Raw genomic sequence first — 12232 nt, forward strand, 5'->3', positions numbered from 1 at the left:
ATCACACGCCGATGGTGAAGCGGTTATCATGCTTGCCTTCCAAGCAAGCGGCAGGGGTTCGACTCCCCTTCGGCGTATTGTTTTTGATGATTTGTGGTTGCGCAAGCGAACAAGTTCCGATCACGAGACTCTTGAAGCTCATGTCCAACAGCAACTTCGCGCGGATTTGCTGTCGTGCCTCGCTGACAACGCACCTTACCATGTCTCGGGCTCTCCTTGTTCCCGAAATTGTCTCTGAGGTCACATCAGCTACATCAACATTCGCACATTCTACAAAATCGAGTCACGAATGAGTTTGCTCGCCCTTACCCTAACATGTCGCTCATTTTCGGAGCAGGCATTGGATGCTCTCTGGGAATCTATTACAGGCATCTATCCCGTCATGGAATGTGCTGGGATCGTAGTACCATACACAATGCAGACGAGTTGCAACGACTCGGAATAGTGCCGCATTATTGGTTGTTTTTGCTTCTAAAAAATTACACATCATATATTTACTGCGTAGGTCCCAACAGAGTCCCAACTGGCCATTATTGATCGCTACGCTCATCGCGTCCGGTTTCTGGATATGATGTCGCATGACTGGGAGTCGCATCTTGTCCAATCCTTTGCATACTCCTCGAAGGTCCTGATGCCAAACCTACGATATCTTAGTGGTGCATTTATGTTGCATCTGCTGCGCCCACTACTTGGCCCGCGTCTGCAGGATATCTCTATTGACCGTGTCGTCGAATCTGGGAAGGATAACTTTTCAGAGAGGACTTCGTTGCACGTGGCCTTACAGACTTTATACTCATGCTGTCCTTCCCTGGAAAATTTTCGTTTTGGTACCTATGACGAGATGCGTGGCAGCGTAATTACATGGGATGCGCACACTGCTAGGGCAGCTTCACATTCCATTAAAAAATTGCGGAAGCTGCGTACAGTCGCTGTACCGGCTATTACCAAAGATGCCCTGGCGCACCTGGGCCGCCTCTCATGTCCAACCAGCCTGGAGACACATCTGCCCACCGGAAGTGATCTCGAAGATGTCTTCAGATCATCCCGCACCCTCCTTCCCTTCGAGAACCTTCGAGGTGTTGTTTGGGACATTGACAACTGGGCAGATGTTGAAGTTTTTATACGTATTTGGTCTCATACACTCACCGAGTTGTCACTTCGATCCAAGGTCCACTTCGATCCAGGCCTCCTGGAGATAATGCTTGAGTCGTTCCATACGCGCGAGGCTTTCAAGTATCTGCAGTCCATACACTTCAGCGAACTCTCTCTGTGTCAACTCATACCCACCATAATTATCACGATCAACACCATACGTCCGCTCTTCCACCTCAATCACCTTCGAGTTGTTTATTTCAATACGAGATCCTCCATTTGGGTTGACAACAATGACTTGAAGAGAGCGGCCGAAGCCTGGCCTTGTCTGGAGGAGTTTTCTCTCAACGACCCATATGGGTGTCATAATCCCACGCCAGGGGTCACACTACCCGGTCTCATTGAATTCATCGAGCTATGCCCTCGCTTGACAACACTCTGCATTGGAAGTATTACACTCGCTGGTGTGGATATGGGGCCACTGGATTCTGACGAGGGCTTTCACATGGATAACGTCGAGCCGTGCCGCTCGAGTATTCTAGAACTTCTCGCGCTGAGATATCCGAGTCCCTACGCTCAAGAACGTCACTATGATTCTACGTGGAGAGACCGTTTGATGTTTTTCTTTGAAGGACTTTTCCAGGCTTCGCGAGACGTATACCTCTTCCTTGATAGTGAAAAAGCATAGCGAATGGTACTTATAATTGACTCGTTCAGCCATTACTCACTTAGCCACTTCTCATCAGGATGACGTTCTATTCTGTCTCGATCAATATCCAGAATCTGGATCTTTATCGAGGTATCCCTTTGGCCGATTACAGCCCTGAATCTGGGATACATTTCGTCTGATGATTTGGCCATGCGTCTCCCAGAGCACTATTGGCCCTTTGGTGGCTGGTTGTGAGCCTAAATGATCATGATGATGCTTTCTATGCAGTGACGGGACCCCTCATTCAACATCGAAGTACATATCTCGTCTGAATCGTTCTTAGTAGACACGATTAGGTCGTTCCTGCGTTCGGGTGAGTAGGCGGGCGTACCGCCTTTGGATGTTTTCACAATGACGGCACACCTTTTCTGCGTTCGGAACACTAATATATTGCTCGGTTATGCAAACTAAGAACCCTGCCCTCATCTTCCTTTCCGCCAGGTTCCTCGCTGCCCACAGACCTCCACACATCACCGACCATGACGAGCGTGCGCTGTCTGGGGCCAGCCCCAAGCCTGCATGCCCTCGGCCCCGGGACACACCCCATGTCCCATGACAACAAAGCCCTCCTGCGGCCAGTCGGGGATTGCGGTCAGGTTTGGGCGTTTTAAATTATTCTTATGCGTGCTTTACAAAGCGCACTCTGGATGCAACGTTACTAAAATTCAATGTCTCTGATACAAGTTCAACCGACAACAAGCGGGTAAATACTAATATATTGTAAGATCTCCATCTATCACGAATCTCAAAACACAAATACATCAAACACGACTCCTCCCCCGTCTCTCATACTCAACAAGCATATCCACCGCACGATCCCGCGAATCCTCCAACTCATCCCGATCCTCGCTCTGCTCCTCAAACACGCTCGACCCCAACGCCCGACGCAACTGCATCACCACCTCCTTCTGCGGTCCTCTCGCAGGCGGACTAGGTGGGGGAGACAATATCAACGAAACCTCGTTATCAGTGGCATCGCAGCACATAATCCGAGATGGGAAGATCCGCCGGAATAAAACGATGGTGCTCAGCATGGTTTTGATGTCATCGTCGTCTACGACTAGGTCTTTGACGTTCAACACGCCGTTCTCCCATACTTTGCTGAAGGAGTCAGAGATGGCGCTGGTGGTACCGCCCAGGCTCCGGCCTGCGTTGATGGTCTCGTTCCATTTGGCTTCTTGTTCTGCGTCATGCGATTGAGAGTGTGCACCGCCGTGGGAACGGGTGACGGTTTGCACGAAAAGTTCGGATGTGTGGGAATGGAGACGTTGGCGGAGGAGGGTCGTGGCGAGGGCACCGAGTGGCGTTAGGGGTGTGGTGGGAAGTGAGGACGTAAGTGTCTGAGCGGCTTCCTCAAGGGATAGCGTTTCTAGCACTAACCGCTCGTAAGGGCGAACCAACCCGGCACGAGCACGGTTCCATAACCTCTGCGAACGATCCTTTACGTAGAATACTGGGAGTGAATGGGCAAGGAGTGCCAATGTTGCCAGATCACTTGCGTGTTGTGTTGTTTTGCCAGACGCGCCTAACAAGGACGAAAGATGCAGATAGACTTGAAGACGTAGAAGGGCTGGAGCTGATGTGGGGTTAAGAGCAACGAGCTCGGCTAGGCGAACCCATGCCCTACGCTCAAGTTCAGAGTTAGAGGCCTTGTTCACCATGCGCTTGACGAAAACGCTTCGGACTGCTCCAAGTGCACCGGTGCTCAACCCTAGTGCGTCAATGAGAGCATCACGTTCATCCTGGGAGCCGCTCTGAGCAAGTACATTTGACAATGGACCTCGCTCTTGGCGTGTGGTTCTCTCAGTAGTAGTCGAATCCGCATCTGACTCTGAGTCGCTGATATCAGGGGAGAGAGGGGGAGAGAGAAGCTCCGCCCCCTCGTGAGCTGTGAGTGCTCGACTGCTGATCAGATAACTAAAGGGTATGAGGCGCATAATCTTGGCACGTTGAACATATCCTGGAAGAGGTAGCCATGGGACGACGATTGTGAACAGAACCAGAACAGATGCGAATAGGTGGATGGCTTGTATGGCGCTGCTCCATGACCACATCGTAGCAGCAGTAACAGGTGTAGAATCAGTAACGTGGGATAGTACCGAACCTTGGTGTGTGTGAGGATGCGAAGCACCCATTGAGGTGAAAGGGGAGTTAAAAAACGAAAACAGCGCAAAGACAGCAAGAAGGTACTGCTGGGGCTGTGCCTGCATAGTAACATCGCCCTGTACAGGCGCACTAACAGGGTCGCTGAGCAAGACAGGTGCGGCAGCGACAATTGGGGGCGGAGCGCCAGGTTGGATCTTACGGGGTCGACCTCGCTTGCGCTTCTCCGGTACTGCTCCGGGGATACCATCGGGAATCGATGTGGGCGCAACAGCGGCAACAGAAACAGCGGTCTGCTTATCCTTCTTGGCTGCAGGCGCCTTTGTTAACTTGGGCTTCTTGCGGACGCGCTCAGAGTCATCACCCTCGTCTTCGCCATCGCCATCTTCATCATCACTTGCTTCGTAGGCTTCGGCGTCATTGTCGATTTCATCACGTTCTGGGCCTCCAAATTTTTTGGCCCATTCATGATCCCATTCAGCAAGGAGAGGCTGAGCACCGGGAATTCCAAGGATGAGGGTACGCAGTCCTTCTTGCTCGCGCCTCAGCCTAATCTCACGCCTTTTCAAGACGCTATCATGACGATCAGCGCAAGTACAATTGGGGGATAAATGTATCTTACCGGATATACTCGACTGCCTTTCCGAGTACATTGGCCTTGCTTCCTTTCCTCGCGACTTTGACACCGTCAATGTATCCACGTTCATCTACAACATCACCTTCTTGTGTAGTATTTTGGTCTAGAACGCGAAGAGCAGGGACAGAGGCCTTGAGGCTCTGGATGCGCGCGTTAAGATTTGTACGGTAACGGCGCTCAATGGTTGTGTGACTAGTCTTCGGGCGGCTAACGACAGCAGCGCCTGCTATCTGAGTGTTAGGTGCGGATGATCCAGAGTCGGAAGTGGGAGTAGTTGGCCCGGGGGAAGGAGATGATGACGCCGAAGACGAGAGGTAAGGTTGAGGTTCCTGCTTGTGTTTTGGTGGTTTGGAGGAAGGCAATGCCGGAATAGAGGATATGAGCCGGGGTATGGGCAATTTTGCCTGCATAATCACCCCAGAGAAGGGGTCTGTGATATTCCGTGAATAAAACAGCTAGTAAAATAAATAAAACATAGACTAGACATACCTGTACCCGAGCTAATCGGTACCATGACCGGAGACACGGACGCACCGGATGAGATGCTCATCCGGGGTGATTTCTCATCAGCCGAACTGGAAGAAGCTGAGGCAGAGCTGAGGGTGGGTGATGAGAAAGTGAACGGAAATGAGGAAAGCAGATCCTGGGGCTGGATACGAAGAGAGTTCACGTCAAACATGGTCTGTGGAGACGTGCCGTGATACTGCAGTGTACTTGGGTCGACAGCCATGGACAATGCAGCATTGAGGTCAAGGTCCATGGGGAAAGAGAAATCGAAAGAACCGCCAAGATCAGGAAATTTTGAGTTCTGGTCAGAACTCAAGTCTAAGGGCTGTTGCGGCCAGAGAGAGGAAAGCTGAGACCAGTCTGGTGGAGAAGATGCTTGGGATGAGGAGGTTTCTGAATCTGATAGATTATTTAAGAGCATGGTGAGCAGATCAGATTTATCCAAGCTGAGCTCATCGTTTGAAACGTCGTCGACGAGAAGTTCACCCTCCATATTCATTGTGCTACTGCCGGTGGGGGAGCAGAAGGGTAACCGCGTGCGGCAACGTTCGGGCTGGTTATAAGCTTATTACAATCGTGCCATTTTCACCATCGCACCATTTCCAAAATTATTCCCAAATTAGGAAGATTATTCTCACCACGCCACGCAGCCGGCAATCGGGTGTTTGCGATTGTACACATTGTCATTTGCACATGACACAGAGTACTAATCTCCAAAGTGCCACCAGTCATCTAACTCACCGGCCCACGTCAGTAGGGCCTCAGGTCGTTCCAACCATTTTTTTTAAACTCGAACACCCACCAAAGATTATGGTGCACCTCCGTTTGCTACATATACGTGTTGTCCTCGAGCTCCTTTTTTAGTGCATCCTTAGCCTTTAATGATACTCAACGCCTCTTGGATTTTTAGATCTCAACCGCTCTGTAGTGCATATTATGCGACCAAGAATAACGACCTTTCTTATGTCTGGACTCTGGAGGCGTTTGAAAGGCGAAGCCGCAAAATCGGACGGGGAACAGTATATTTTCAGGGTACATCCCATTACCCGTGCCCTTGGAAGTTTGACGGCGCGACTTTATGCCTGAAACTTGTGTCCGCGCCGACTCCGCGGGTGGTCACTAGGTTCTTCCAATATCACCCGCCGTGAAGTTCTATCAACCAGGCGCAACCAATCTGCCAAATTAATAGAACTTCCAAGTTTTGCCCACAACTCTATGATTTTCAGGATATAAAAGCAAGCCCTGTCCACCTCAGAGTGATTCAGTGTCCACTTTGTAAAACTTGTATCACTTCGCGCATAAATCATGCATTTCAAGTTCTCCTTCCTCGTCGTCGTTACTGCTTTGGTAGCATGCATGTCTGTCACTGCATGCAGTCACCGAGGTTATATGTGCAAAATTGACGGTGATTGCTGCAGTGGCTTTCACTGTAATCTGAAGTCGGTGAGTATGAGTAGTTGGCTTTGCATCCAGGATCCAACCCCGTTGCTCACCCCTTGCACCTTGCAATGTCAATAGCCTACCGGTGCCAAATATTGCAATTGATTAGACTGTTTACCGATGGGCTGGCAGCCTGTCCATGAGCACATCTGGACAGTGAGTCGTGTTTATGCTTTCGCATTGGTGCTGTGGCTGATGGCACAATGCGTAGTTCCTGATGACTTGGTCAATGTGGTTGTTTTTGGAGTCTGGACAATTTTCCCTGCTTCATGGGCAATGGAGGCGCCTTTGAATTAATTTGAACATTCAATATTGACCAACTTGAAGAGACATGAGGAGCGATTTCAATGTCGAGATTTGTGCTGCGTCATTCAGAGTATGAGTACTTGAGCGTTAACGTTCATTGCCAAAGTTTGCATTATGTGCATAGCGGCTATAGCAGTCGAGGCGGAAATTTTGACCACTGCTAATGGGCGTGTCAAAGGCCATTTTCAATGTCCATTCAACATCCTTTCTCGAACTCACGACTACCAACATCATCATTGACGCGGTTCATGCATGTGTTGTCAGACAATTGTCATTCGTCATTACGATTATGTCGAGAACATCCGTGGCGTGCCATTACCCTCCTCAAAATCACTGGAGTTTGATGGGTGCACCAGCAAGGAGTCGACACTTCAAACTTCCCACAAGCGAGTCGGTGGTATAGTGACCGTCGTGAACAGCGACTATCTCTGCTGCACTGCATGAACAATATCTTCATCTTTCTTGGCGTACCTTTGAATCGCTGTACCACGCTTTGTTCCTGGTGGCCTCGCCGTGTCACCATGCTCAAGCTCGTAGCCAAGGGTGATTTTGTCATGAAATTCCCGGATAGCATGGTATTCGAAGGCGTTGGTCCGACCATGGTGCCACATATTCATGGGGGACCAGTTCTGTCACGCAAGGAGAGAGAATAGTTCGAGAAACATGTGAAGGACTTCGTCTGAGACTACAAGAGAAGGTGAAGGTGTGGTTGATGTGCGTTCATAGGCCCAGTATGTGTTTGTTGATGAATGATTACGCCGAGTTTATATTATTGGGCAGGATTTGGGGCCAACATTTCTTCCACGTATACACAAAGGTCTAACTGACGTTTGAATTCTGGCATAATCACTTTTTACACGAGAGGCACGTCCCCACTGTAGTGCGAATTCCAACCTGATGGCATTTATCACATCTGATTGCACGAGAACCAAGTATTCGACGATGTTCTAGTACGCACCTTGGGCCTCGGTTCTCTGAAGCTTTCGTTGATGCTTACGATGGGTAAGTGTTGCACAAGATAACGACCACGTCACGCAGTTTCTGGCTTCTCTAGAAGTGTTAGAAAGGCGAATGCTCGGACAAACACCATCGGCTTAGCAAGGCCGCCTGCCAGAAGCAGCGATCGCCGCTGTCAAATGTATATGCATCTAGAAAACGCGTTAACGTGCCCAACGTGACTTTAAATCGAGCGCCTGAATATAGTTACCCAGAAGGGGGTGATCGTACGAGAAACCATGTCCAATAGACTGCAGCAATGATACAGCATTGATGGTCCGAATAGTGTACTGCCACGTCCCTGGAAACGGATGTGATTGTTTTGCAGGGACGAGGCTCGTTCCATAATATTTCTGGCATCTGCGGGTCACGTTACCCTGCGAATCCACTCAACCTCCACCTTCCCTAGTGTTGGAATAAAGCCTATGTATCGATCGATTGCTTGTGAGTAGGAGAGAAAGGTAGAGATTCGAGGTTAGGGAGGAAGCCCTGGACATGTTCAACATCATTCGACGTCATGTGACCTAATACTTTGACAATGGAATTTGAAAGACTTCAAATGCAATTGTCCATAAAAGGAAATCAATTGACTCAAGAAATCGCGGTTTCGGTTGCTCAGCTTCGTGTTTTTCTTTCGTGCTCGACGTTTATCGAGAATTTCGGTTGTTGACAAGTCGTTGAGTCTTGACTTGAGCTCGTTGCAACTGTAGTCAGTCCATTCAATTTCACCATATTGTCTAACAAATCTGATTGTTGCAAGCACATCCTTCATCATATCCCAGGTACCCGCTTTTCTCTTACTACTTACCGCTTTTAAACCCTACTCACGCATATTCAAGTTTCACCTTTTGTTGCGTTGACAGGCAAACAGCGGATGGCCTTTGTCTGGTCCAAAGGCTGAATTTTGAACGCACTGCAGGAACCCAGTGATCTTTACTCCTTTTCGCCTTGACGCACGCCGTCCCATTCATTTATTTCGGACTCTCATTTACATTAACATGTCACACACAATACCCCAAGTCCGCAGACGTACGAAGCTCAGGTCGTCCGGAGTCAGACCAGATTCTAATGTCGTTCGCGCGTCGGTTTTCGAGACTGCCCTTGAGCTTGGGATCCACAATTCCACTGTCGCGAATTGGATATTCAATAGTCCCTTGCCTGAGGAGGTAGAAGAATTGGAGGATATCCCTCCTGAAACGGAGGCAGAAGAGGTACGCTGTCACCATCTCAGATTTGACTCGACGCTTAACAAAGCTCTTTCGTTTACTTCATTATTGCTGCGTTCACCCCCACAGATCTTGACTCCTGCCCTCACTTTTGGCTCGCATACTGCGAGTGATGATTCGTCAACGACGTCCTCCCCGCAAAACAACGTTGCATCCGCAAGGCAGAATCACATGCACAAGCCGAGCGTGTTCGAACCTCCCCACGTGCATTTCGATGATTTTGCTTCCGCGCAGCTGATGCTATCATTGCCTCCGCTGAACGCGCCAGTCAATGAGAGGGAGCGGGCCGGAAGTATGTCCAATTCGTCTAGGAAGCCGTCAGATGATGTAGGACAACCGATCGAGTGAGGATATCGCACGTCAAAACCGACCGCAAATGTGCCACGCCGAGTTCCGCAAAGTCTGAAGCGGGCTATGTGAGCGATGGTCAATATCTTTCTGACAGCGCTGGTTTCAAAAAGTCTGGCAAACTGAAAGGAAAAGGCAAGAAAGGAAAGCCACCAGCCTTGGACTTGCGCCCCGGACCTGATGAAGCGCCCGGTTATTCTTCGGATGGAGGATATCTCTCTGCGTCATCAAGCAAGTCGCAAGGGAAGGCTAGTAAGGGCAAATCTCGGGCAATGGCTTTCTTTCGAAGGAAGCCAAAGAAGCAGCGAGCCAGCGATGAAGAGGATGATAACTACATACCACCAGTCCCCGCGATGCCTCCAATGGCAGTTCCTTCGAGTCCAAGACCTTTGAAGCATCTTATCGCAGCACCTGCATCCCCTACGCGATCTGGCTTCACTCCTCTGACGCTGAACTTTAATACCTCAACTCGATCGTCAAGTCCTGTCTTGCACTCAAGAAAAGACCGCGCTAGTCCCCCAGTTGCTCGAGTAGCAACGCCTTCCTCTGCAACTCCTCGACCATTCGAACAGACGGTAAATTCCACGCCGTCGCCTTCACCTTCGCCTGTGCCTTCGTCTACACCTGCTGTCGCTCTTCCGTCTATGCTGGTATCTCACGCACCGACTTCCAGTGCACCCCTTAGTGTGGTATCACCTCCTATCTCACAGGCTCCTGCAACTCCCGTCCGTTCATCTCCAACTCCAATCGCCTCTCCCCGGCATATCCCTATTCGACCCGCGGCTCCTCCACCTACGCAGCCATTGCCACAGCCGCCTCCGTCTCCCATACCATCCACGCCGTCACGAAAGGCCCCTGGACCACCACCCACGCAAGCACTGCCTCCAGTGCCAGCGCGTCCGCTCCCCGTCCCACCGTCTACGCCGACGACGCCCTCGCGGAGACTGCCACCTTTCCGACCGGTTGCAATACCTGCGCCTACAGCTCCATTAGTTCCTCGCCGACATCCGCAAGCTCAGCCGCGGGTTCTGTTTTCTCCTCGTCCACAGCCGTCACATAGCGCATCTGATTCAGTTGTGCCGCAATACACGCATGACAATGGTGAGGCGTCACCGAGGAGGTACCAGAGCTACAGCGCTGTTCCTAGTGATGACAACCCTGAGAGCCACCCTCCGAAGCATGGTGGTATGGTAGGGAGACAGCATTCGGAGATGCAGCCACCACCATTTCTACAGCGGCGCATGCATGGGATGCAGGGATCCCCGCGGCACCCACCCCCAGATTCACCTCTCCCACAGGTTCCGAATACGCGGTCTATGCATGCTCCAGTGTTCCCCTCGAAATTCCACGAACACTTTTCGTCGGTGTCGTCAATGGGATATCCTTCGCCTGCTCTGCGCAGTACAAGTGGGTCTGGCTCCTCGTCTGACCCGTCTGTTCGCTCTATACGCTCCTCCAATGCGCCGTCAGTATCTACTTCTGACAGTCACGGACACTCGAGTCGTCATTCGGGAGGGGTTGTAGATACGCGCCCAGAAACAAGAACTTCCTCACGGTCAGGGTCCAGTTACGGGAAGCAAATTACGGCCAGCATCCCTCTGGCACACTCACATTCGTCTATGCTCGATACCCGGAGCGACTTCAGTGCCAGCGTCTATGATGAGCGTTCGAGCACGTACAACGAGGAGGGAGGAAATGATCCCAAGGGCGCACAGGCTGACGACGAGGGTGACGATGATGCATCGTTCTATCCCTCAGATGAGCAGACGGCTGGTAGGCGTACGATGTACCTGGTGGAAAATGGCCGGGGTATGGATGATGACGGAGATACGTTCCCGCCCGCATTACCGCCCCTGGTAGGAAGATACTTTTAACTGACTTTGGGATATGTTACCGTTCGCTTTAATTTATCTGCTGTTTATAGCTTTTTTTGTGGTCGCTCTTTCGTTCGTTTTCTTTTTTTCTTTTGACGATTGGCTTCTTTTTTTGATAATTTTAATGGCACGAGACTCGAGACGTATGGTACGGCTAGTGGCTGCTCGATGTAGCTGTGGTACTGGTAGATACGATCTGGTAATAGCTTAATGGCTTGAATCCGGTCTAGAAAGGCTAGTCGATGGACAGTACTTCTGGGTGTGTGTATGGGGAGTGTTTCATGCCATCCGCCTGATGGGCTTACCACATCAGTGACGCAGGCTATGACGCAGCACCTTTCGATGACGCGTCTTACCTAGATCGCATTCGGTGCGCGCCTATCCTCGAGTTTGGCCGCGTCTTTCATCACCTTCGCCTGCCTCTTTAAACGTGCATCCACTCTAATACATCATGAATGATCAGCGCCTAAATAACTGCCGTCCCGCTCCTACCATCTATATGTCACTACCCAGTTTCATTAATATTGTAATAGTAAGCGACATACAATTAAATAAATAGCCCATCTCATTCATGTCGCATCCATATGAGCTAACTTGAAGGCGCTACGCCTGACGTAATAACCAGTAATAATGAACCTCCGATCAATCAATGATTCAGTCCAGCGGCTGACACGGACCCAAATTCTATGTCGTCCCCTTAGCCTACATCCACGCCTGTTCTTGCACTTTCGCCATAGATATCTCCCAGTACATCCCTTATTGCTGTATCTATACCACTCTCAGGAACTCTCGTAGGTCCGTTTCTGCTCCAGTTCTTCTACCAACAGAGTCATATTGTCGCGGATGTTTCCATCCCTATGACACGCACACCATCACGAAGGCTCCATGTACCGCTATATACGCAAGCACTAGACCCCTCCGGTACCAGCACATCCGTTGCTCATTCCACCATCTACAGTGTACACCGACAATGTCCTCATAGAAAATTCGACCT

At 50.4% G+C, this 12232-nt stretch overlaps 4 protein-coding genes and 1 non-coding gene across 5 annotated transcripts; 4 read left to right on the top strand and 1 right to left on the bottom strand.

The window, feature by feature from the left end:
- Window positions 1-5: 5 nt before the first annotated feature.
- Window positions 6-77, top strand: DFJ58DRAFT_t138. Its single transcript has one exon. It is a non-coding gene; the product is annotated as a tRNA-Gly (tRNA).
- Window positions 78-571: 494 nt separating this feature from the next.
- On the top strand, window positions 572-1940 carry DFJ58DRAFT_749311 (uncharacterized protein; the record flags this gene model as incomplete). Its single annotated transcript, XM_041387647.1, has 2 exons — window positions 572-1786; window positions 1839-1940. The coding sequence occupies one exon, from the start codon at window positions 572-574 to the stop codon at window positions 1778-1780; it is 1209 nt and encodes a 402-aa protein (XP_041238069.1). The 3' UTR covers window positions 1781-1786; window positions 1839-1940.
- A 505-nt stretch (window positions 1941-2445) lies between these two features.
- On the bottom strand, window positions 2446-5599 carry DFJ58DRAFT_917223 (uncharacterized protein). Its single transcript, XM_041395517.1, has 3 exons — window positions 5031-5599; window positions 4527-4971; window positions 2446-4477 (listed from the first exon to the last, which is right to left on the bottom strand). Exons 1-3 carry the CDS (start codon window positions 5545-5547, stop codon window positions 2563-2565), a joined length of 2877 nt encoding a protein of 958 aa, XP_041238070.1. The 5' UTR covers window positions 5548-5599; the 3' UTR covers window positions 2446-2562.
- A 754-nt stretch (window positions 5600-6353) lies between these two features.
- DFJ58DRAFT_846130 (uncharacterized protein) lies at window positions 6354-7447 on the top strand (the record flags this gene model as incomplete). The annotated part of the gene is made up of 5 exons (XM_041393248.1): window positions 6354-6491; window positions 6598-6644; window positions 6816-6864; window positions 7059-7184; window positions 7214-7447. 5 exons carry the CDS (start codon window positions 6354-6356, stop codon window positions 7445-7447), a joined length of 594 nt encoding a protein of 197 aa, XP_041238071.1.
- A 1341-nt stretch (window positions 7448-8788) lies between these two features.
- Window positions 8789-11260, top strand: DFJ58DRAFT_861736 (uncharacterized protein; the record flags this gene model as incomplete). The annotated part of the gene is made up of 3 exons (XM_041394042.1): window positions 8789-9001; window positions 9086-9308; window positions 9362-11260. The coding sequence occupies 3 exons, from the start codon at window positions 8789-8791 to the stop codon at window positions 11236-11238; spliced, it is 2313 nt and encodes a 770-aa protein (XP_041238072.1). The 3' UTR covers window positions 11239-11260.
- Between the last annotated feature and the right edge of the window lie 972 nt (window positions 11261-12232).

The sequence above is a fragment of the Suillus subalutaceus genome (genome assembly GCF_016647625.1).
Source record: "Suillus subalutaceus strain FC151 chromosome Unknown DFJ58scaffold_160, whole genome shotgun sequence".
Classification (NCBI taxonomy): domain Eukaryota; kingdom Fungi; phylum Basidiomycota; class Agaricomycetes; order Boletales; family Suillaceae; genus Suillus; species Suillus subalutaceus.